The sequence below is a fragment of the Magnolia sinica genome, chromosome 1 (assembly GCF_029962835.1).
Source record: "Magnolia sinica isolate HGM2019 chromosome 1, MsV1, whole genome shotgun sequence".
Lineage (NCBI taxonomy): Eukaryota > Viridiplantae > Streptophyta > Magnoliopsida > Magnoliales > Magnoliaceae > Magnolia > Magnolia sinica.
In genome coordinates this window covers 23866879-23890610 of record NC_080573.1, presented here as the reverse complement: position 1 = coordinate 23890610, position 23732 = coordinate 23866879, and the positions used below count along the sequence as shown (strand labels likewise).

At 40.6% G+C, this 23732-nt stretch overlaps 2 protein-coding genes across 3 annotated transcripts; one reads left to right on the top strand and one right to left on the bottom strand.

Annotated features, from left to right (window-relative positions):
• The first annotated feature begins 518 nt into the window (after positions 1-518).
• Positions 519-11667, top strand: LOC131243174 (kinesin-like protein KIN-14Q). Of its 2 annotated transcripts, XM_058242325.1 has the most exons (18): positions 519-716; positions 846-920; positions 1200-1343; positions 1460-2079; positions 2415-2583; positions 3053-3153; positions 3267-3486; positions 3809-3885; positions 4756-4855; positions 4963-5070; positions 5163-5339; positions 5731-6016; positions 6750-6911; positions 7607-7822; positions 8294-8331; positions 8421-8584; positions 9765-9890; positions 10557-11667. In XM_058242325.1, the coding sequence occupies exons 1-18, from the start codon at positions 596-598 to the stop codon at positions 11454-11456; spliced, it is 3804 nt and encodes a 1267-aa protein (XP_058098308.1). In that variant the 5' UTR covers positions 519-595; the 3' UTR covers positions 11457-11667. The 2 variants fall into 2 exon arrangements, with proteins under 2 accessions (XP_058098308.1, XP_058098316.1); XM_058242333.1 differs by lacking the exon at positions 1200-1343 and having other exon boundaries at positions 523-716.
• Positions 11668-12383: 716 nt separating this feature from the next.
• LOC131243169 (uncharacterized) lies at positions 12384-21122 on the bottom strand. Its single transcript, XM_058242314.1, has 3 exons — positions 20411-21122; positions 14219-14519; positions 12384-12799 (listed from the first exon to the last, which is right to left on the bottom strand). Exons 1-3 carry the CDS (start codon positions 21071-21073, stop codon positions 12738-12740), a joined length of 1026 nt encoding a protein of 341 aa, XP_058098297.1. The 5' UTR covers positions 21074-21122; the 3' UTR covers positions 12384-12737.
• Between the last annotated feature and the right edge of the window lie 2610 nt (positions 21123-23732).

The window sequence follows — 23732 nt, the reverse complement described above, 5'->3', positions numbered from 1 at the left end:
CCCAGCGGCCCTGGCGGGCACTTTCCTACGCCATGGTTTTCAAATTTACACAGAGAATTGCCCCTACGCGTATGATTTTATGATTTTCAAACGGTAAAAATTCAAATTTCGAAAGATGGTTGCTAGCAAGGCTCGCCTCCTACAAGACTCGCTCAAGCAACTCCCTCTTTTGTCCTCTTCAACTGATGATCCAGACCGTTCATCAGAAAGGTCCCATCATATAAGGCCCACGGCACAACATCTCATTCATCAAATATCTACACCGTCCATATGAAGTTAGTTAAAAACTGCTTTACTCCACCGTTATTCCTGTTCATTTTATATGGACGGTGAGATGTCTGGCGAGGTAATCTTTCTTTCTTTTTTAAATCTAGTCTATCTAGGGTAGGATCTTCTACATGAACGGTCTGGATCATTATGTGATGGACCAGAAGGGGCGAGCCTCTACCGGCCAGCTTCCTTAGCGCTTTGTCCAATTTGAAATTCCCAACGGTCGACCGTTTCCAAAACATCGGGCACATGAGAGGCAACTTTCCTTTCTGAAACCCCTTTCTAAGATTTCAATCAAAAGCCCTCTCTTTTATTAACACCTCTCATGGATTTGAATTCTTTTTTTAATCAAATGGGAGAAGATCTTTGGCAAGATCCACTTCTCTTCACAGACGTTTCTTGGCAAGAACAGAACTTTCTTGGAAGGACGACGGAAAAAATTCATTGTAATTTCATTATGCTTGTACCCGTTGTCTGCAAGAAATGAGGGATTTTATTTGTTTGTTTCTTGCCTCAAAAAATCCCATCTGGGATTTCTGATTTTTTATTTTTTCTTAATCTGCTTGTTCTGACAGGCGTGTATCGGCAAGAACAGAGCTCCACAACGACTGAAATGGAAAAAACCGACAAATTGCTCCATACCATTGGCGGTAATTTCATTGATCTTTTTTTTTTTTTAAAATAAAAAATAAAATAAAATTAGTTTTATAAATTCCCTTTTCTGCAAGAAATAGTTGGTCATTTTCCTGTAATGGATCTGGTAGATGTTTGTGGAAAGAACATAGAACTAAAATGGTGAAAAACCTGCTTCTTGATGATGCAATTGACTGTAGTTTTATCAATCTTTCTTGCCATTTCTGTGAGAAATTATCGATCTCATGCAATCTCTCATCCGCGTTGCTGATTAGTTGAGTGGGTTCTCTTGACAGACATTTCTCAGCAAGATCGCAGCTTAGAAATAGCTGAAATTGCAAATACCGGCATCCCTCTTCATGAAAACATCAACAAACAAATATTAGAAACAGAAAAAATGGAAAAGGCTGGCGACCCCCTTCACGAAAATACAATTTACAGTAATGTCGTCGATCATTTCTAGCTATTTTCTACAAGAAATGATGAATCTTTTTCCAATACTTGATCTTGGCTTTTGATTTTTCTTACGAGGACTTGCTTTTGGTTCCATTTGCAGCCCAATCAGAGCTTGGGTTTTCTCTTACATCGCCAGATTTGGTTATTTGTGCTGGTTCACCTGATATATCCGGCAACAATTTTGAAGAAACACCTGATTTGATTAGAAAAGCCTGCCGAAGGAATCTGATCACATCCGTTGAGCTCTCACTAGAAAATGGAATCAATGGATTGAGAAACAAACAGACATCAGCTGCAACAATAGAAGCATTGTTTCCTGAATTGCAAACATCGAATGAAAACGAGTCTTTGGAAGCTTCTCTAGAGCTTCCAGTATTATCAATAGTTCCGATTGAGAAAGAAAGAGATGGATTTCAAGAAATTTCCATGCCTGTTCTTAGTATAAATGTTGGAGGAATGGGTAAAACTCTAGTTTCAGGAGGTATTGATTTCCAATCAGATGATTTTTTCATGGGCGGAGATGTTATAAGAACAGAAGCAAAGATCGGAGGAGGAGAAGGTCTTGCTTTGTACCAAACGGCTCGATTTGGGAACTTTTCCTATAAGTTTCAGAGCTTGTCAGCTGGAAAGTACATCGTTGACCTGCATCTTGCAGAGATCATATTCACGGAGGGTCCTCCAGGAATGAGAGTTTTTGATGTATTTATACAGGAGGAGAAGGTAAGAAACCAAAAAGGAAACATGCTAAGGAGACAGTCCTAACTCCTAAGAGTCCTGCGTTCTCTTCATGGCACACGTGTGAGATGTGGGCCATTCATCAGGTGGGGACCATTGTGAACAAGACCTGGCGCGCAAATCCACTGTCTCATCCACTCCTACTTGTTTCCTGCCTGATGAGTGGCTGGACTAATTTTCGACCAGGGCATGCTTACAGTGGGGAATAGCTCTGATCTTGCATGTGTGCCCGGAACCATTTATTCTTTTCATGATGGAATCATTTAAATCAGAGAAGTTCCATTATCCGTCCAATGATTTCTGTGGTGATGATTTTGCAGGTTGTTTCTGGTATAGACATTTATGCTCAGGTTGGTTCTAATCAACCTCTTGTTTTATCTGACCTGAAAGCTTTGGTTGACAACAGCAAGGATTTATCTATTAGATTTGAAGGGGTACTCGGAACTCCCCTCGTCTGTGGTATTTCGATAAGGAAAGATCCTTCCACAGGTATCCTCTATTTTCTTCCAGTTTCTGATACTAAACAACCCAACAAATGTGACACACATCTGTGCGATCCGTGCCATTCATCAAGCGGCCACTGATCAGGTGCACCACAAATGTCCAGAAAATGGCAGTTAGAAAAGGATATCCCCATGTTCAATGTATGTGTATGGCCCACCTAAAGAGTGGGATCAAGGGCCTGTTCACAGTGGGGCCTACTCGTAAACAAAATCCTTTTTTGGTTAGAAAAGGATATCCAATATTCCACATTCAATGTACGTGTATGGCCCACCTAAGGAGAGGGATTAAGGGCATGTTTCACTGTGGGACCTACTGATGAACAGTTTGCATGCCATTGTGGGACATTTGTGTTTGGAAGAGAGTTTCCTCAAACAAAATTCTACAGCAATTGAAGTGTGATATTTGTGCCGCCTTGATTCAATGTCTGATAAATTTCTGTGAATTTGTGCATTAGGCGAGCAATGTCAGACGCAGATTGCAGAAAACAACATTGTGTCAATAATTCAAGGGCAGGATCATAGAATTTCTCAAATAGGAGATGGAGTACCAATGAAAGTAATTCCCTCCTAACTGACCTGTTGAAGTAATTTTAACAGATTGTATTTGCTCAAATGATGGAGAGAATCTTGATTCTTCAGTTAATTTCCTAGTATGGGTGACGTTTACAGGAGGAATGTGGCCATTGTAATGGCAATGCAGAAAGAGAAGCTCAGAAGCTGAAAAGAGCTTATGATTCATTGCATAAGGAGCAAACAGAAACCAAAAGGGCTCTGGAAGAATTCAAAAGGGAGAATGAGCTCAAGAGCAAAGAATGCCATGAAGCTTGGATGTCTCTGCAGGAGCTTCAAAATGAGCTCATGCGCAAGTCAATGCATGTTGGCTCCCTAGGTACAGAAGTTCGCTCAGAATACTGCAGTTTGTAAATAAATCCTTACATAGAACTTTGCAAAACCCATGTGCAGCCACACATGATGACCTGGTACATGTGTAAGAAATTGAAGCCATGCATCAGAGGTGATCCATCAGTAGATGACCTGGTTAACATATACAAAACAGTAGACCGTTAAAATCAATTGCCATGTGATGACCCATATGATGCTATGGATCAGATGACATGCAACTGCAAGTAGAGGTGCATGTTAGCTTTGCAACATTTTATTTTATTTATTTATTTATTTTTTATTATTATTAAATTTTTTTTTTTTTGCAGCTTATGCTGTAGAAGGACAGGTGAAGGAGAAGAGCCGGTGGTTTTCGTCCCTCAGAGAATTGAGTGAGAAATTCAAGGTACGAAATCCATTTTCCAGGCTAACAAAACCTAGTTTATGGAAAAGCATCAAACATTCTTTTATTGTGAGGAGATATACATACAAAAACAGTGTTTAGTTCCACCATTGACCATACGGTTCAGCCCCATCCTTAAGTGATTCAAACCATTCATTGTGAATGGGTGCCTCAAAAGTCTATTGCATCAAAAAATATTATTGATATAGTCAGTGGACTTCTTTCTTGTTGAATGTAGACCATTCACTGAACCCATCCATCAACCAGTTCGGCAATCAAAGCCTAAGATCATATCAATTTGAAATCCCACATTCCAGATTATGGGTCGTTTGCAATCTGGAACACTACTTTTACTGATCTGAAATTACGTTTCTATAATCCTAGTGTAAATTAACTTGTGATGTCAATCATAATGTAGAGGTTATACTTTGATTTATGCAATAACAAGCATACCCACACAGAGTCACATCTATATAGTATTATGCACGTGGGACCTAAAATAATATTCGCCATTTCATATACAAATTACAATATCAATTCGTATATAAAATTATCCTATATATCCTAGTGTATGTACTGCAGCGACCCACATGATCCAACAACTAGAGTACCACACATTGGACAAAGTATTATACCCCATACATGTTCCCATTCCTTGTATGAGAGCAACCCACGATCCAGGTTACCTTGGATCATTTGATGGAGAAGACTTTTGGACATGGATCATCCATAATGGGGCCTACCAGATGAACGAACTGGATCACTGGAGGGTGGGTTCCACTGGTACAATTGCTCAGCCAAATGAAAATGTTGTGTAGTTCGATTGAGCACTGCATAACAACTCCCTTGTTTTTTGATGGGGAATTTGAACAGATTCTGAAGATACAGCACCTCAAGCTATCAGATGAAGCATTGGAATGTAAGAAGTGCCTCAGTGATATGACCCATATGACTGCTGCCATTCAATCCATTGGTAAACATGCATCTCTGACCATTTTTTGACTTCTTCGTTTACCTGGTATGGGGGTTTGGGAGGCAACACAAGAAGATCATGATCAACATTGTGTGTTTTTTGGTTAGTGAATCAACGTGTGGATTTGGAAAGGGAACACGAGGATCTCAAACTCAAATTCGTTGAAGGGGCAAAGGAACGGAAAGAACTGTATAATAAGGTTTTGGAGCTGAAAGGTTAGATAAATGATTTAGATGGATCTAAGATGGAAATGTATTATGATTTTGGAACTAAAAAGGTTTAAAGAATAGATGTTTCTTTCTTGCAGGAAACATAAGAGTCTTTTGCAGATGTCGACCTTTGAATGCAGAAGAAATAGCGTTAGGTGCTTCAATGTCAATTGATTTTGAATCTGCAAAAGATGGCGAACTTACTGTAAAAGCCAATGGAGCACCTAAGAAGGTCTTCAAGTTCGACTCTGTATTCAGCCCACAAGTAGATCAAGGTAATTCAATTAAGACATTTCTACTCTTGGGTCATGTTTGGATGCTCAATTTAAGTGAATTGCAATAAAATTCAATTCAATATAGAAGACAACCAAAGTAGAGGTGATGCCATTTGAATTAGTAATTATGACCAGACACTTAATTGCAATTCAATGCGCTCCAACTTTCACGTTGGAACTGAATTGATTGTAACATTAATTTCAGGGCCACATAACCATTGTTGTGAATAGAATGGGCCTAGCTAACTTTGGTCATTTTCACTTCGTTGAATTGAATATTGTAATTCAAAGAATTTGAGAATCTAAATGCGGCCATAATCTAAAGAAAGATTACCTCTCATCAGCAAACATGCTAAATACTTATTTCTTTCCTGAACTCGAACGAGAATAGCTGATGTTTTTGAAGACACTGCACCCTTTGCGACATCGGTTTTGGATGGATTCAATGTCTGCATATTTGCTTATGGCCAGACGGGAACTGGGAAGACATTCACGATGGAGGGCACTGAAGTAGCTCGTGGGGTCAACTACAGGACTCTTGAGGAGCTGTTCCGGATCATTAGAGAACGACAGGGTCTCTTCCGATATGAAATCTCCGTAAGCGTGTTAGAAGTCTATAACGAGCAAATACGTGATTTACTCGCATCTGCTTCTCAGCCTGGAGTGGCTGCAAGGAGGTAATCTAGGAAAGAAGCCTACTGTTTTCATCAACCGTGCCATTTTTGAGTGACGATGGCTCATCCACCTTACATGTGGCATGCATGTTTATCAATCTTGACCGTCCAAATCGAGGGCCCAACTGAAGATGGGGTGTAGCCTAATGATTGAATAATCACAACTGTCCAATTGGTAACCATCAAATGGACAGCTGAAAATGAATTGGCCAGCGGTTCAAAAATAGATGGTGGTATCAACTATTTGGAGTTAATTTTCAACTTATGCCCCACCATGGCCTGTGATTTGGAAAGTGTAATGCATGTGTACCCTGGTAGATTGGATAAGTCACCACGACTTAGAAAAGAGGAATGCTCATTAATATGCAGGCCACTGCATCTAAGTTCCATGCACTTCTCTCCTCACATTACAAATGGGTAACATATCTTGTAATTGGGACTTTTGTTTTGGTGGGCCAACACACCATGCCGTGGGTTGATCATTTCCCTAAAATTGAGGTGATTGGTGAATATGATAGCGATCTGGTCAGCAGCCCCCGCGTTCAACCAGAAAAACTTACAGCAACTGAATGATCATAGTCCATTCATTGCAATTGCCAGAAGCCCATACCCATGGTGGCCCACCAGATCAGTACCAATCACCTGAAATGTTTGCCACATATACCACTAGCATACCTCTTTACAAATAATGGTGGTCTAGTCCATGATAATTGTATGTTTTCAATGTCTCTAATAGGCTTGAAATAAGGCAAGTTGCAGAAGGAGTTCATCACGTTCCAGGACTAGTAGAAGCCCATGTAAACAATACCAATGAGGTATGGGATGTTCTACAAACAGGCAGCAATGCAAGAGCAGTGGGCTCAACCAATGCAAATGAGCACAGCAGTCGATCGCACTGGTTCGTATTCCCATACATGGCATCAAAACAAGCAATTTCCTTGTTCTAATCCAAAGAGGTTCTATTTTTCATGTTCTAATGTTATGAAACACAGTTAAAGCCTACGTTGATTCTAAAACTTATTTAGTTGAATCAACTCGGTTGGACTTCTTAGTTGAGTCACTTCATAGGCTCAACTAATTTAAATGGTAAAAGAAGGTTTAGTGTGGCCATTTTTAGAGATTTATTTATTTATTTTGGGGAGTTTCATAATGCAATGTTTAATAAGTTATGGCCACTTACAAAACTATTGGTTGTGACTTCCACATGCAATCCATCTCACATGCCAGTGCGTCATGTGTAAGGTAGGCCGAACAATGAAGATCACATGGATCAGAATGGTCCAACTCATCCGGCGGGTATATTGTACAGAAACAATTGACGGTGTACACCTGAGGCTAGCCTGATGAGCGGACCAGCCTTATTTTTGGATCAGGCAGTCTTTCAACTCTTCATGGTAGGTCCACCTTATGTATAAACAAGTGAAAATGTCAGATACAATCTGTTGTAGGCAGTCATTCCATGTAGACCATATATGCACCATGTTTTAAAATACTATTTAGAACACCAAATTGAATCTCTGAGTTAATTCGATCTAACCTGTTTGGAGATAGAAGTGTACTGAACTTTGTAATGTTGCGCTCTTCGATATGCAGCATTCATTGTGTGATGGTGAGGGGGGAGAACCTGATGAATGGAGAATGCATGAGAAGTAAATTATGGCTGGTTGATCTAGCTGGAAGTGAGAGAATAGCGAAGACGGAAGTTCAAGGGGAGCGACTGAAGGAAACACAGAACATTAACAGATCTCTTTCTGCACTTGGCGATGTGATATCTGCTCTTGCGACTAAAAGTCCACATATCCCCTTCAGGTTATTGAGACAGAAATCTTCTAGTTGTGATATGAGGAATGCTACTTGTTGTTGCCCATATGGAAACACCAACCACCCATGCAGGTCAATGTGGCACGCGTGGGAGATTTACTCGTGTTTATCAGGTGTGCCTTACCGTGAAGTTGCCTTGACCTAAAGATCAGGATGGCTCACTCATTAGCTTGGCCCACATATACATTCAATATAGAAACTTAAATTAACCATCTCCACTTGAATGTTTGACCCACTCATTGATTGGACCAGCCTTTTTTTTTTTTGCGGGGGCTAGATTCATTGGCATGGCCAGCCTGATAATGGCCTAGACCTCTTATACATTTGTACCACATTGGAACATTGGGGTGCTTCTGTTTGGCACTTGCAGATGGGCATACACACAAATAACAGTACTCTTCGTCGTGGTTCTCTAATTGGATGTTTTGAGTTCTGAAATTTCCTTCAAATCTGGTGTAGGAATTCCAAGCTTACTCACTTGCTGCAAGACTCTCTAGGTACCTTTCTTTTGAAAATAATATTTCTGTCATGGAATTTTTCTAGACAGTAAAAAGAAGCTGATTTCAGAGGTACTCAAATCTCACAGGAGGAGATTCAAAGACGCTGATGTTTGTGCAGATCAGCCCCAATGAGAATGATGTGAGTGAGACTCTGTGCTCTCTCAACTTTGCAAGCAGAGTGAGGGGAGTGGAGTTGGGCCCTGCCAAGAAGAACTTCGATATCAGTGAGCTTTCCAGACAAAAGCAGCTGGTACGGATTACTCTTACCAAAATGCCAACACCCCAACTTTTCCATTCTGAACAACTGCAATCTGGATTATGGGTCATCTGTGATTCAGACTGATATTTTTACTGACCTGAAATGATGATTCTATACACTTAGCGTTGATTAAGTTACAATGTCAATATATGTCTGGAATGTAGAGATTTATACTTACTACAAGTACTATTCACCTGCTTGTAATGGTTATCGACATGCGTAGAACTTATTCACCTATGTGAAAATGGTATTCAACTTCTGGGTGGGTCCACCTTGCTGTGCAAGTGCCACCCAACCCACACATCAAGTGAGACACCATAATGATGGAATGCTCCTAAAATAGCATCTATACAATCATTAAGTGGATGGTGCTGTGGAAAACAATGGACATCCACCCAAAAACTTCCAAATTCAAGTGGTGGCCTACATGATTTTGGATTGGCCTTACTTTTGGTGTCTCCCACTTTCTTGGTGGGGAGATGCTTCTGGATGGTTGGATTCCATACAAAAACCAGTGTGCTGCATGAGCAGAGTTGTAGAACAAACAACCTTTTCTACAAAGGTTGCAGAAGATCTGGTCTCGAATTTCTGCATCAATTCGCATATAGAACTATATTGCATATACCTAAATGTCAGTGGTAGAGCAACCTATATGAACCTATCCCTAGCATATCACATACCTATTCCTGTAATACATATCGGAGTGACTTGCTTTCCTATATTCAGTGCTCATCTAAAAGTCTTAAGGTTTTTACAGTCCAGTGGCCCTTCAGAACATTTTCATGCTAGCTTTAGAGATAGGTCCCTCACATGTGCCAATGCAACACGTGCAAAATCTGGGCAGTTTTACATATGATATGGGCCAAACTGCTTCACATGTAAACTGACTATGGGCTGTGGATCTTCTTTTTAACTGTCCGTCCCTTTGGGCATGTTGGGCCCCGGTGATGACTGTGCCAGACTGACATTTGAGCCACAGCACAGACAGGGAACCCCACCTGATGAATGGCCTAGATGTCACACACACGTCACACATTGGTACGTGGGTCCTGGTATTTTTTTCTCATCAACTTAATGTAGGTGTATTTTTACAGAATCGGTTCATCTACCCATTGCTCTTTTTGGTATTTGCCTGAAAGAGACCGTCTCATACTAAATCTTGTTACGTTAGGTTGAGAAGGCAAAGCAAGATATTAAGAGCAAGGACATGCATATTAAGAGGATGGAAGAGAGCATTTACGGTCTAGAATTGAAGATGAAGGCAAGAGATATGAGCAATAAAAACCTACAAGACAAGGTATGCGAAGTAGCCTTTAAGCAAATTTCAATCCATTGTCTTTTTAAGAAGATATCTTCTTTATTAATTTTCTTCTGTTTCTCATGAGCAACTTACAAAAGCTACTGTTGTTTTAGTCAGCAATTCACAAAGCTAACGGTCATTTTAGTTAGCAATTCAAAAAAAAAAAAGAAGTAAATTTCTGTCCATTGTCTTTTTAAGAAGACGTCTTGTTTATGAATTTTCTTCCTTTTCTCATCAGCAACTTACAAAAGCTACTGTTGTTTTAGTCAGCAATTCACAAAACTACAGCAATTTACAAAGCTAACTGTCATTTTAGTTAGCAATTGAAAATAAAATTTTGGGACCTCCATTCCTGTGGATGTGGGTCATTTCATCACATGGGCCTCACTGTGCATGCATTAGTGACCTGAAAATCAGGCTGGTCTGCGCAACGACAAGATTGACTGTATATGGATGGGACCGCATCAATGTACATGTCAAGCACCAGGCAATGACAAGGCCGACCTGATTACAGGCCGTCTGCACATGCAAATTTGAATCACTGGTCGATTTTTCTCTAGCCATCCATTTGAAGGCAATGCTTAGGATCTTATAATCAACACAATGTAATTTTCAGGCCAAGCAATAGGCCCCATAATCTGAAGTGGATTTTGTTGTGCACAGGTGAAGGAGTTGGAATCACAGCTCCTGATAGAGAGAAAACTAGCAAGGCAGCATGTTGACACAAAAATAGCAGAACAGCAGCAGCAGCAGCAGCAGCAGCAGCAAGAAGAACAGCACGTATCATCAATGAAGCCCCCGCTTGTGGCCCGGCAGCTTGGAAACCATAAACATGCCACAGAACCAGCAACAGCTTTAGCAAAGGACTTGGTAAATGTCATTCGACCACTTACAGAGAACAACAGCAACAAATTACATCTGTCGCCCCCACCAGACAACAATAGCGTTCTCAGGTGCAACAAATCACATATGTCGCCCCCACCAGACAACAACAGCGTTCTCAAGTGCAACAAAACACAGAAAGAAAACAAGCCCGAGATGCCCGAACAACCGTCAGTCCCAGCACGGACCGGCAGAGCATCCATCTGCACGACTGCACGGCGGGTCCCGATAATTCCAGCCCCTCGACGTAACTCACTCATTCCATTCCCCGCAGCAGTGGCACTACAGCCATTACCGGACCCCACCACTATTTCACCGCCATTGCCACCTCTGCCGCTCCTGGCAGATCCCATCAAAGAAGAAACTGAAAATAACTGTCCAGAGCCAACACCTTGGAGCTGCTCCAAGGGGCCAAGAAGTAGTAAGAAAATAAGCAACATTTTGAGGCGGAGCGTTCAGAAAAAAGTGTACATATCCCCACTGCATCATCACATCAGAAGGGGTGGCGGGCCACATGGCGGGACAGAAAAGGTGAGGATCTCAATTGGGAGCCGAGGAAGGCTGGCGCAGAGAGTGCTGGTCAGCAATGCTAACAAGGTAAAGGAAGGGCAACAGAAGCTGCAACCGAAAGATAAAGAGAGAGGGTGGAATAATGCAACAACTGTGAAAGGTGTTTTTTGAAGTGTTTGAAACTCTTCTGTGTGTTTGTGTACAAAATTACTGACTTGAAAAGTTTCATTGCCTTGATCAAGAGAGCATTGTGGATTGATCTGGGTCTTTTTTCAGGACTAGAAGATCTGGGCCATTAATGGTTTGTTATTGATTCATGGATGTAAATGTAGCGTTATTTGCTCAATTATACATCCATTAATTAAACACGTGTTTATATGGACACTCGGGTACTGTTAATCATCTCCTTTATTGCAATTTCCATGTCAGTTTATTTCCTTCACTGGGAGAACCGCAAGAAACAAAGGCCCCGTTTGGTTGCCCACTTAAATCTCAATTTAGTTAACAGCAGAAATGTATTAGATATTTTGGTAGGGATTAAAAGTAATCTTTATAATCTATGAACTCTAATACATAATTACTGTTAACTAAAATAATATGAAATCATTTTGGTAGGGCTTTAGTTATATATATATCTGGCCAGGGCACAGTCATGATAGTGGCCCATCTGCATCCACCATGTCAGTGATGTGGTTGGAAAATCAAGCCACTCGGATGTGGCAACATACGCATGTGGGGTGGCAAGTGGTTAAAACATTTGAACCGTCCATTATGTCAATACACAAAAGGGCCCAGCTGTTCAATACACAGATCTGTCAATATTAGTTAAAAGTTCAAAGTTATTTCCAAATGGGCAATATCTCATTTAAATGAGACTAAGCAGATCAGATTGGTTAAAATGAAGCTGAAAGGACGAACCATTCATGGAACATTTGATTCAAACAAAATTCAATCCAATGAGGCCAAGTTTGCCAAAACTAAGAGCAGAAAAATTTCAGCAGTGTGTGCTGCTATTAGGAAAGTTTCAAAGTCATTAAAAAAAAATCACCAGAACATTGTATAATACCACGTCTGAAACACCATACATTCCTCAAGAGCTAAGTACAAACACATCTCCCCTAGAAATTCCATACAAACTGAATGTTGGTGTCATCCAAACACCAGTTGTGCAAATGAATAAAGCAAGAGAGTTATTTCACTACTAAAAATTAAATAAACTCAAGTCTTCAAAATGCCCTCGAAGTCTAATCCATTGTTTACAAATTAAAAAGCCAAAATTTCAAAAAAAAAATGGAATCACAGAGCAAGCCGTCTTTAGGTCCATTCGGTACCCTCATTTCTTACAAAAATGAGTTCACAGCAAACGAGCTTCCGTGAGCCCCGCAGTCATATGAAGACTTATCCGTTCCTCCAAAAATCTCGTAAGTAACAGAAAATTTGCTTCTTTTCAGTCTATGAATCTTCCTGTGCAATGACCGCCTCCTCTTTACCTCCAGCTACTGGTCTCTTGAAAGCTACACGAACAAGAAAAAGGAAAATAGTGCCAAATTAATTTAGAGATTCGACAGATTCACATTAGGGGTGGTTTGGCAGCATGCATTGGATTCAGACTTGAGAATCCAGATGCTGGACATGGATTTTGCATTCTTTCAATTGTGTTTGGCAGCCTGAGATTTTTAATTCTGTGCAAACAAGAAATCATGTTTGGCAGCCTGGACCTTGATTTAAAGGGGTCTCAAAAGAGAGGAGAGAGCAGTAATGTTAGTTGGCAAGGATCGAAATCCAGGATTTTACACCCTACCTCTTCTCTTGGACACTAAAAAGGATCCTTTTGAGGATTTTCTTTCAATCCAAGTTGGATTTGAAATCAAGGATTTTGTGGGGTGCCAAACATGATTTGAATTGAAAATTCTATATACCAATTCCTAACTGCCCAACATCCATATTGCCAATTGACCCCTTGGCCGTGTAATGGGCATCTGCTCACATAAAACTGGGAGATTGTCCAGTCGTTGCAAAATGCATCAATGCTCCTTTTGAGCTCCCACAGCCATTGGACAAGTGGCACACAGGCCCATGCTCATGATCATTCATTGGGTGCATCCCACTGTGAGGGTTGGCCATGATAGGAAGTGGATGATCTTAACCATAGGGCCGTTGACCTAAGAATGTTGGCAATGGTCAGCATTGAAGGAAGCAAGCTCACCAATTGGATGGGTAGGATACTCTCCCATATGATTTGATAACAGTAGGGTGCACGTGATGAACAATCGGGAATCGACCGTTGTGCCACGTGTGCATTTTGACTAAAGTGCGCGGGAATAGTGGGGCCCACATGATGGGCAATCCAGACTCTAGACCATTGTCCTGTGCCCAATTTGGGTGTGTAGCACAAAGGTGTTCCATAACGGTAATGGTGGCTGTGACGGCCACCACCGTTACCTTTACGACATGGGGCATAACGGCTGTTACGGCCCCATAGCGGCCATTACGGTCTCTCTTTTTTATTTTTTTATTTATTAAAAAAAAAACCCACGAAAAACCTGTATCTGCCCGTAATATTGATTTAAAAGTATGAAAAACATGTATATATCCCGTAATAGACCATTACAGGGCTATTATGGCCTTTATAGGGGATGTAACGTGTCATTAACGGCAATAACTGGTCATTTTTTTTCCATAACGGCTGTTACGGCCGTTACGACCCTGTAACGTGTAACAGTTGCCACCGTTACCTTTATGTAACGGTCTTAATGGCACACCTGCACAACAGATAAGGGAATTGGTGCAGTATGTGCTCGGGTTAGACTTCCACCATGTCTCTAATGAGCCACATCCCAGTAATTGAAACATGATTAATATTTCCAGGAACTGAAAAGATATTAATGCTGAAAATCAGAGGGATGAGCATGGAAAGGAGATGAAGCACTCACACTTAACTGATGATCCAGCAAGACAAGTCAGCCTTGATTTCGTTTTGGCCTCTGTCAACGGATTTGGCTTCTCCTTCTTGGCCACACGCACGTCCCAGACCCGTATGACACCGTCCGATGATGCAGATGCCACGAGATAAGGGAGTTCAGCATCTTCGTCGCTGCTGCTTCTACTCCCAAGAACAACAAGACCTTTCACGCGGGTTGAATGAGCATCTTCAATGCAATATGCCACCTTTCCAGTCCTTGTATCCCAGGCAGTGATGTTGCGATCTTCTCCACCAGTAAATAAGAGTCCATTCTGTTGTTTAAGAAGAGAAAATGAACTAAAAGAATAAGTTCTGCTGATCCAAACAGGCAAGAATAAAATAGAAGTGAGATAAAGAAAATGCTACCATATCTTACAATGAAAAACTGAGATCCAATGACTCTGTCCCAAAAAAGATTCGTTATCATCTAAAGCCTATCCCAAATAAATGGGGTTGGCTGCATGAATCTTTTTGGCCATTTCACTTTATCAAGGGCCAAAACATTCTCCCAAACAAGATGTAATAATGAAAAAAGAAAAGAAAAACTCACACCTCCAATCTTTTGAAAGCAGAAACCACTTGGACAGGGTTAACAAAAACGAAGAAGAAGAAGTGAGGCTGATAATTAGGGATTCCTTCAAACCATCAAGAGTACTGCATTATTTTGGATGGGAGTTATATCCCAAGATATCAGTGTTGGGAAAATGTATAGTTGCAGAGCAACATTTCAGATATTTTGGGGAAGCATAGTCCTCTATAACCCTCTTTCCAATTTGAGGAATTTAGGGCACTCCACTGGATGCTTTCAACTGTGTATTCAGGTTTTCAGTTCTGAAGAGGGGGCCCCATCGTTCTGTGATCCCAATCTTTGGTCTGCTGGTTCCCACTGTTGATGGACTATATAACCTGAAAGTCCTATTCTTTCCAATTTGTGGCCTAGAAATGGATGGTTGATCAGAGATATACAGCGAAGGTCCACATGCAACTGTTAAGGGCCCAAGATTAGTGGCTTGGGTCTTTCAATCAGGATGAGTTTTGGAGCATGGTCCATCTACGGTAGGAAGAAATAGACCATTGGTCTGTATACTGAACAATGGGCCCTACTTGTCAGAATGGAAAACCAAAGTAGAACATGGAAAAGCTCAGGTTGTAGATCCTATTATTTCAACCTAACAGGGAAGTTTCTCCCAAAACCAAAATGCTATTTAAAAACAGTTCTGGAATTTTCTGGATGAGTACTTCAATGATAAAAGACATGAAACTCTCTTAATAATAATAATAATAATAATAATAATAAAGACACCCAACTTTTTTTTTTGAAAGGTAAAACGTTCCGCCAAAGGGATTGGTAAAATACCACAAGAAAATGCCCAACCATTCAAACAGCAGGAAGCAAACCTCCATGAAAAATTCAATCACATAAAACCATCACAAGTGACCATAAGTGCCCTCGGCTCATCTGACCATGTAAAACCTGAACCTCAATTATAAGCGCGAATTCATTGATTTTTTTTTATTTTTTTATTTTTTATTTTTTACTTTTAATTTTTTTAATCTTTTTTTTTTTTGGCAGTGTTTAACATCGTCTGAAACCCATAAATAATAACTGCCTAAAAGGTCAAAAAACAACAGCAGCATTAGCAAACCAACAATACTTTAGAAATAAGGGATTTTTATAATCAGAAAAAGTCCTTGGAAAACCTGAATTTATGAAAAAATGCCTTAACTATTTTGAATTTCCAGAAGGATCCTTTGACCGAATGGAAGGCATAAAGACCAAAATGCCCATGGTCAGCTTTCGTTTTCAAAGAAGTGTGATCGAGCATTCTAGGGCCGACATGGTTTATGTATGACATCTAGCCCGATGAAAGGAGCACCCCGTTGTCATGATTAAATGCCCCCAAAAAAAAATAGGCCAATCCAATTATCATTTGGGCCACATGTGGAATTGGAGATTTTTTTTTTAAATATTAATTTATTATTTTTACACTGTACAAAGCTAGATTTATGGAGGGGTCTTTTAAAATCTAAAGGATTTAAAATTAGCTAGACTAATTTTAAAAGTTCTGTTATCTTTAAAAAAAAAAAAAAAAAAGTTTAACTAAACCAGAGTATATATGGAGTGCAATTTTGGTAACAATAGGAGTGGAAATAAGGAATTAATTAAAATTACTTTTTCTTTTTTTGAAAGATGATGGAATATTATTAGAAGGCTAGTGCCAAAATAGAGGAATTAATTAAGATTGTTGACCATGAAGTTTCCCAAGATGACCACTTTTGACATCTTGAGTCGATAATTCATGAATAGAGAGATTGAGGAGGATGTTGCCCATAGAATTCAAGCAAGTAGAAGATATGGAGATGTGCATCTAGAGTTTTATGTGATCGTCCTGTACCACTCAAATTGAAAGGAAAATCTTATAGGATTGCTATAAGATCACACATGCTATATGGGACAAAATGTTTGGTAGTTAATGAACATGTTCATAGGATGAGCATCATGGTGTGCCGTAAACGCCATTACGTAAAGGTAACGGTGACAACTGTTACACATTACAGGGTCGTAAAGGCTGTTATGAAAAATAAAAAAACTGTAAAGGCCGTTACAACCCCCATTACGCCTCCCATAAAGGCTGTAACAACCCCGTAATGGTCCATTATAGGACCGATATAAAGTCTTTGGGAGGTTTTTTTTTTTTTTTAAATAAATAAAATAAAAAAGAGAGCGTAATGGCCGTTACAGGAGCCATAGCAGCTATTACAACCCGTATCATAAAGGTAATGGTGGTGGCAGTTATGGCCACCGTTATCGTTACAGAATACCTTGATAAGCATAGTTGAAATGAGGGGGGAAAAAAGCATAGTTGAAATGAGGATGTTGAGATGGATGAGTGGCAAGACAAGGATAGAATTAGAAATGAATGTTTGAGGGAATTTAGAAGTAGCACCAATGGGCAACAAGATGAGGGAAAGAAGACTTAGTTTAGTTGGTTTGGTTAATGGCAACGGAGACCAAGAACTACTCTAGATAGAAATGAGTTGGTACAAGTTGAAGGCTCTAAAAGGGTAAGGGGAAGGCCAAAAAGGACATGGGTGGAGGTAATAAGAGAAGAATTAATGACCTATAGTCTAAATCAATTCATGACCCTTGATTAGAGTAGAATGGTTGAAAAGGATTCATGTAGCTGACTTGATCCCAATTAGCTAGGATAAGGCTTAGATGATGATGATGATGATTTTGTTTTCTATGATGTGGCTCGCTTGACTATTATATCAGTGTGATTTTTTGTTTGTATGATAACCATTGTGGGGCCCACCTATTTGACAGGTTGGATGTCATACACACACATGGGCCATGTAATGCTTCGCTATGCAACTTTTCTTAAAATAAACACAGGAAATTTTGGTCAATTTAGCCTCCCTCCACCTCCTTTGCAAATTAAGACTAGACAAGCCTTTTTTCCTCATGAAATCAGGATTTTCGAGGATTCTTTTTTCTTAAAAATTCCAAGAAATAAAAAAACATTGAAAAATCTTCAAAGAAAGTAAGAATGTTGAATGCAGTCACACAGATGGGGAAAAGGGACCCATGTATAGCTTTATTGATGACCTGAGCAGGAGCACATTTCATATTGATCCAAACACCCCCATGGCCCTTGTTTTATCCAAGTTTCCTATCGACAGTCCCATAAGTACCTTTTTTTTCCAATCCATGCAACTGGCCTAGTGTTCCCTAGAATATAAATAAAAAATCCTAATCCTCCAAGATTATATGGGGTAAAATCCAACATCTTCTAAACTCTTTGTAATCTTACAATTTTAGTGCAACCAAAAACAAGAGGGAATCAACCTTGACAAAAAATTCAAACAATAATAAGCAATAAATGTTCCTAAACCAATAACTGAAGAGGAACATCAATATGCAAATTGCTAAATAGAAGCAAATTTGAGTTCCCTCTACAAGATGCAAATGGCAAACGTGTATGGTGATTGGGACCACTGTTCTGGTGGGCCCCCAATCCCAGAAGGAAAAGGGATTGGACTGTGTAGCCATCTGATCAATGTGCTGAGAAAGGAAAGGTTAGATAGTGGTCTACATACATGATACAACTACAGAAAGACAACAATTGGATGGTCAGATTTGTGCAATAATTGCAATTTTTGCTGTAGAGCCAATCCAGAATGTGTCCATCAGATCAATATTCCTGATTATCAAACATGTTTTGCTACCATTGGGAGGGAACTGCATAGAACTTCTAAGCAGCAACCTGCATATTGGCATTTGTTGTGGCCAACAGAAGGGTTAGCCTTACACATGACTTTGTTACAACATGAGGAAAGATTGTGAACAATGGTTTTAAATATCATCTGAAAATAAGTCGACTAAGTATCAGGGGAGAACAAAACGAGTCAATGGGCAAGTTACACCCTGAAATGATACTGAGTCGGGGTGAGCTGTACAAGTTCCAGTCTCTGTGAGAGTCACTCTCCAAAACCGCAATCCAAAACCATGTTGCCAACACATCCATGGTACACAGGACATCAATCCATGAAGAATCATATACTACGTTGACCGCATGCTTGCATAGCATACACAGGGTTTTGATTCGGTAAGTGAAGGGCCATTGCGTATTCTAGATCATTGGTCTGTCGTGTCCCACTGTAGATGAACTAGGACTCACAATCTCCTTGATAGGACAATCTTAGCCTATTGATTTTTCACCCACAGATTGATGCTTACAAAGAGAAGATACAAAAAAGCAGTCCACATTCAACTGGAACTGGTTCCAATATTATTGTTCGTTAAGATCTACCATCAGGGAAATTTTTAGGGTGCTCTCCATCCACAATGAGATTCAACAGACAAACAGTCTGGCTTATGAACTACAGGCTCCAGTTGTCAGAATTCAAAACAGATGTATGCAGAGATGCGGGTCACATTTCATATAATTCATATCAATCCAGACTATCCAAAATGTGATCTCCATTCTGGTGCAGAGATAATCCAACCCAAATAAAAACCAATTGGTCGTTTTGAACCATCCATTTTAGCTCACCGAATTTGGAGCCTTAACAATTTTCTTTTTAGACATCCATTCGACGTCAACTGATTGGAAGGTAGAATCATCTCACTGGTGTGATTCTTAGGCATGCTCCATCATAATGGGTCTGGCAATTTGGATGGTTTGGATTAAATTACAAGTACGCCAAGTGTTTGGGATGTGTGATTAACACTTACTCTCTATAGGTATTATATGTACTTGCTCAAAAGACACCACATTTTTACTTTGAGCCAGCATGGTGCAGGTGGTTAACCTAATCATATGGAAGGCTCTATTATTGGAAACTCTATTGCCTACACTGAACGCATTTTTTTCCACACGCGCACACACTCACGCCGTAGTGGGATTTCAACACCTATGGGTACTTGAACCCTTGACCTGGTGTTGAAACTGTTGTGAGTCTACCTCCCGGGCAAGAGTAAGGACCCATTCGATGAAAATGGAGAAATACATACCAATGGTCCACATATGATGTGAGCCCAATCAGATAGGATCATCCAACGGTGATCGTTTGGGGTTTCTCCTCTCCATAATGGGAAATTTGGATTGCAAGACAGGTGGCCCCCACATGTATTGGGCCAAATTCAACATTGTATCATCTGCATCACCTCTAGTCTAGATTCCTAAAGATTGAACAACAAGATAGAAGCAATATGGATTCAACAAATTGAAATTTTAAAATTTTTAACTCAAAATCAAAAGACACTATCAACCTAGAAACCAACAAGGAATCAACTCTATAATAAAAATTCAACATTTCATTATGATCCTTGCTTCATGGAAGTCCCACAATGCTCTGATCCCCAACATACACATGGAGAACATTTCCAACAATCAGGATCACTGATCTGGCAGGACATCCCATGGGTGGGCCATCACACTGAAATCATGGTGATTTAACAATTCCAATCATTCTATCATTAGAAATCATGCATGCCCATTGAATGCAACCACTTGACTATTTTAACCATCCACTAAAGTTTCCATAATCCAATTACCTTGATTCTTGGGGAGAAGCCCATTCACACAATGCCCCACCAAATCAACAGTCCCGATCATACGAACAATCACTGCATCTATGATGGGTAGGATTCACTTACCTCCCCAGGCACGACGCAGAGGACCCGCTTCTGATTCTCCAGCTCGAGCAGCAACCTCGCGTCCTCCGAATCATGGACGGATACATTCTCCTCTGTCCCCATATAGAATCTCTCCCCTCCATCATCAAACCGCACGATCGATGCTTCCCGGCCCAGCCGGCAGCAGAAGCTCCTCTTCCCCCGGACTAAATTCAACATGGCCAAGCACGCGTCCCTCCCCACAGTAAGCCCCAACTTCCCCGACGGATGAACAGCCAGATCATTAACCCCCTTCTTGTGGGCCACAACGGTCTTGAGGCAGACGAAGGGGTCGACATCGTAGATGCAGACGGTGCCGTCATCAGACGCCGTTAGGAGGTTACGGGGGAAAGAGAGGGAGGGAGGAGTGAAGAAAGAGAGAGAAGTAACGGCGCCGTTATGGTCCGTTAGGGAGCCGATGACGGAGAGGGAGGAGAGGTCGTAGATCTTAACGGCGTCATCTGAGGCAGCGCCGGAAGCGGCAAGGGGAGAAGAGAGGGCGAGGGATTTGATGGGGGAAAGATGAGAGGGAAAGGAGAAGAGAGGTTTTAGGACGTGGGCCTCTGATCCTGGCCCTTGATCTGGTGGGCCTTTGATGCGGAAGCCCCATATGTATTTCTCATAGGAGCCTGCAACCAGAGTCATGGTGGCGGGAGATCGGAACAAGGGTTTTTGGGGGAATGAAGGGTTTTTGATCCTGTTTTAGCGGGTTTCGAGTTGCGTATGTCGCGAGTCAGGTTCTAGTATCTGTCGCCATCCACTGAGGCACGCATGCTTAGTGATCCGAAGATCGGGACCGTCCATGTTGTGGAATCGATGATATATGGGTCCACCTCTTGAAATGTATATTTAATGAGTGATTTTGACCGTCAACATCCATAGATGATTTAAACCAATGAAAAGAAAATTTTCAACGGCTCTCGTTCGACTCAAAAAATCAGGGCATCGTTGAAGCGTCGTTTCGGGACTACAGAGTTCGTTTTGGCTTGCCTCTGTCCAAGTCAGGATCAGGCCTAGCCGCCCACTAGTGTCCACCGAGCGTTCCAATGATCCCAACCGTCCACGTTGCGGAATCTGTGCTATGCGGGCCACCATAATAAAATTATGCTGAAATGATTACTTTTTACCGTTGCTATCTGTAATGAATTTAGAACAATCGAAAGACTAATCATACAACCCAAAGATAAGGATCATCATTAGGGAGCGATGGACCTTTAATCGTGGGACCATCTCAGCTTGTAGGCCTATGTGTGTGGCAACACAAGTCCAATGACATGACGGGGTATCCTAGCTTATTTATGATAACAGTAATTTTGAATTGAGAATTACCACGGTGATCTAATCGGAAAATTGCCATCATTATAATTTTATCATAGGGAAATCAAATGCAATGCCTGTCATTAAAATGTAAATACTTAGTAGAGATAGATAAAAGAATTTATAATTACTGTACTTTTTTTATTGTATTATTATAAAAATCTCAAATACTAACATATGGTAGAAATATACATATTTGATGATTTGATATGAAAGTAACAAAAAATTATCATTATTATAATTTTATCATCCATGGACCAAATACAATAATCTTTGATTAAATAGGGATGCTTTCAAGGATGCAGGTGAAACGGATTTGTGATCATTTCAAGGAGGTAGGTAAAGTGATTTGTAATAATTATACTTTTAAATTAGTATTATAATGGTAATCTTTAATCCAAATAGGCCCAAGGAATTCTAAGGGCGGGTAGCTCTCTCCAAAGTTATTTACAGTCCAGATATTTTTTTTAAAATTGGTAGGATGCACAACCTTAATTTTTTTTATGAGGCCCACCCTAGTGTATCTGCGAGATTCACTTTGACCAATAGGTGTATAATCTCACTTTAGGCCCAAGGCTAAATTATTAGGCTTACGGGTAACTAAGGTGGGGGCAACACCAACCGAAGCAAGTAGGAGAGAGACGTCCACCCTTGATTTTAACAGGCCCCACCATTATGATTATATGAACTCTACTCCAGTCATTAGATCACACACCAAATCTTAAACCATAGATCGAAAAATCCAGTCCATACGTGATTCAGGTAGGCCACACCAAGGGAAACAGTTTGTAGGGTAAACGTTGCCTTGTGTGTTTTTTCTAATTGTGCGGTTCACCTGAATAATGAATGGGGCTGATTTTTGATTTAGTGCCTAAAATAGAGTGACACACTTGGTTTTCAGCAATGATTTTACATAAACACCATGATGGGGTCCACCCGAGCTAACATCCTTTTCCTTCTTTTCCTGGTATTTACTATTTATTAAAATGGATTAAAGATGGATTAATAGTCTATTTATAAGTTGGTTGTACGTACTTGAGAGTTTTTCCTTTTATATTATAAAATTGCTCCTGCAAACATTAATAAGTCAGGTTGATTTCAGGTCAGATTAATGGGCTGTTGTATGCAGTCCAAGCCCAGCTAGATAGAAAACGGCCTTCTATTTTAAGCCAACGCCCGGCCCTTAGCTTGATACCACAGCTCAAGTTCGACCCGAGGGAGGCTAGGCCTTAAAGCCTGACGAGTTAGCTCATCCTGTCTACAACTTGTAGACAATTCCGGTTGAATGCGGATTGCATGTTGAACCTAACTCTACATAGCTACTCGATGGCAGGACTACGTGGGGCCCACCGTGATGTATGTATTTTGTCCACACCGTCCATCCATTTTGCCAGCTCATGTTAGGGCATGAGCCCAAAATTCAAGCATATCCAGAACTTAAGTGGACCACACCACATGAGGCAGTGAAGCAGTGAAATCAGGCGTTGTAACCTTCCTAGGTACAGCAGCGATGTTTATACTTTATTTATCATCCAGCCTTTCCGGTCCCCTCTTACGTCAGTTGCCATAGACGCGAGTTGCCTGTGCCCCTATGCACAGGAAGTTCCTATGGTCGGATACTGCATGGGGCCCACCAAGATGTCTTTGAGAAATCCTCCCCGTCCATCAGTTTCTCTAGCTCATTTTAAGTGGTGACTCAAAAAATGAAACAGATCCAAAACTCAAGTAGACCACACTATGAGAAACAATGGGGATGAAAATGGCCATTATTGAAACCGTCCCAAGGCTCACCATGATGTAACCGTTATTCACCTATAATAGGATGAACTGAATGAAAAATATTAGCCTAATGTGGTGCATTTGAGTTATTGACCTACCTCATTTTTGGATGATGTTCTAGCAAAAGCTATTAAAACGAATGGCCAGGATGGATTTCACATGGACATTTTAGTGGCCCCCAAGTAGCTTTCGACAACAGGAACTACCA

What these genes read in the sequence shown, in the direction of transcription:
- LOC131243174 (XM_058242325.1), top strand. Translation starts at nt 596, where the DNA reads ATGGATTTGAATTCTTTTTTTAATCAAATGGGAGAAGATCTTTGGCAA. An exon ending in TCACGAAAATACAATTTACA is followed by an intron (nt 1,344 to 1,459) that starts GTAATGTCGTCG and finishes TTCCATTTGCAG; the next exon opens with CCCAATCAGAGCTTGGGTTT. An exon ending in GAGATGGAGTACCAATGAAA is followed by an intron (nt 3,154 to 3,266) that starts GTAATTCCCTCC and finishes TGACGTTTACAG; the next exon opens with GAGGAATGTGGCCATTGTAA.
- LOC131243169 (XM_058242314.1), bottom strand. Translation starts at nt 21,073, where the DNA reads ATGACTCTGGTTGCAGGCTCCTATGAGAAATACATATGGGGCTTCCGC. An exon ending in TCTGCGTCGTGCCTGGGGAG is followed by an intron (nt 14,520 to 20,410) that starts GTAAGTGAATCC and finishes CTTAAACAACAG; the next exon opens with AATGGACTCTTATTTACTGG. An exon ending in TGCTGGATCATCAGTTAAGT is followed by an intron (nt 12,800 to 14,218) that starts GTGAGTGCTTCA and finishes TTGTTCGTGTAG; the next exon opens with CTTTCAAGAGACCAGTAGCT.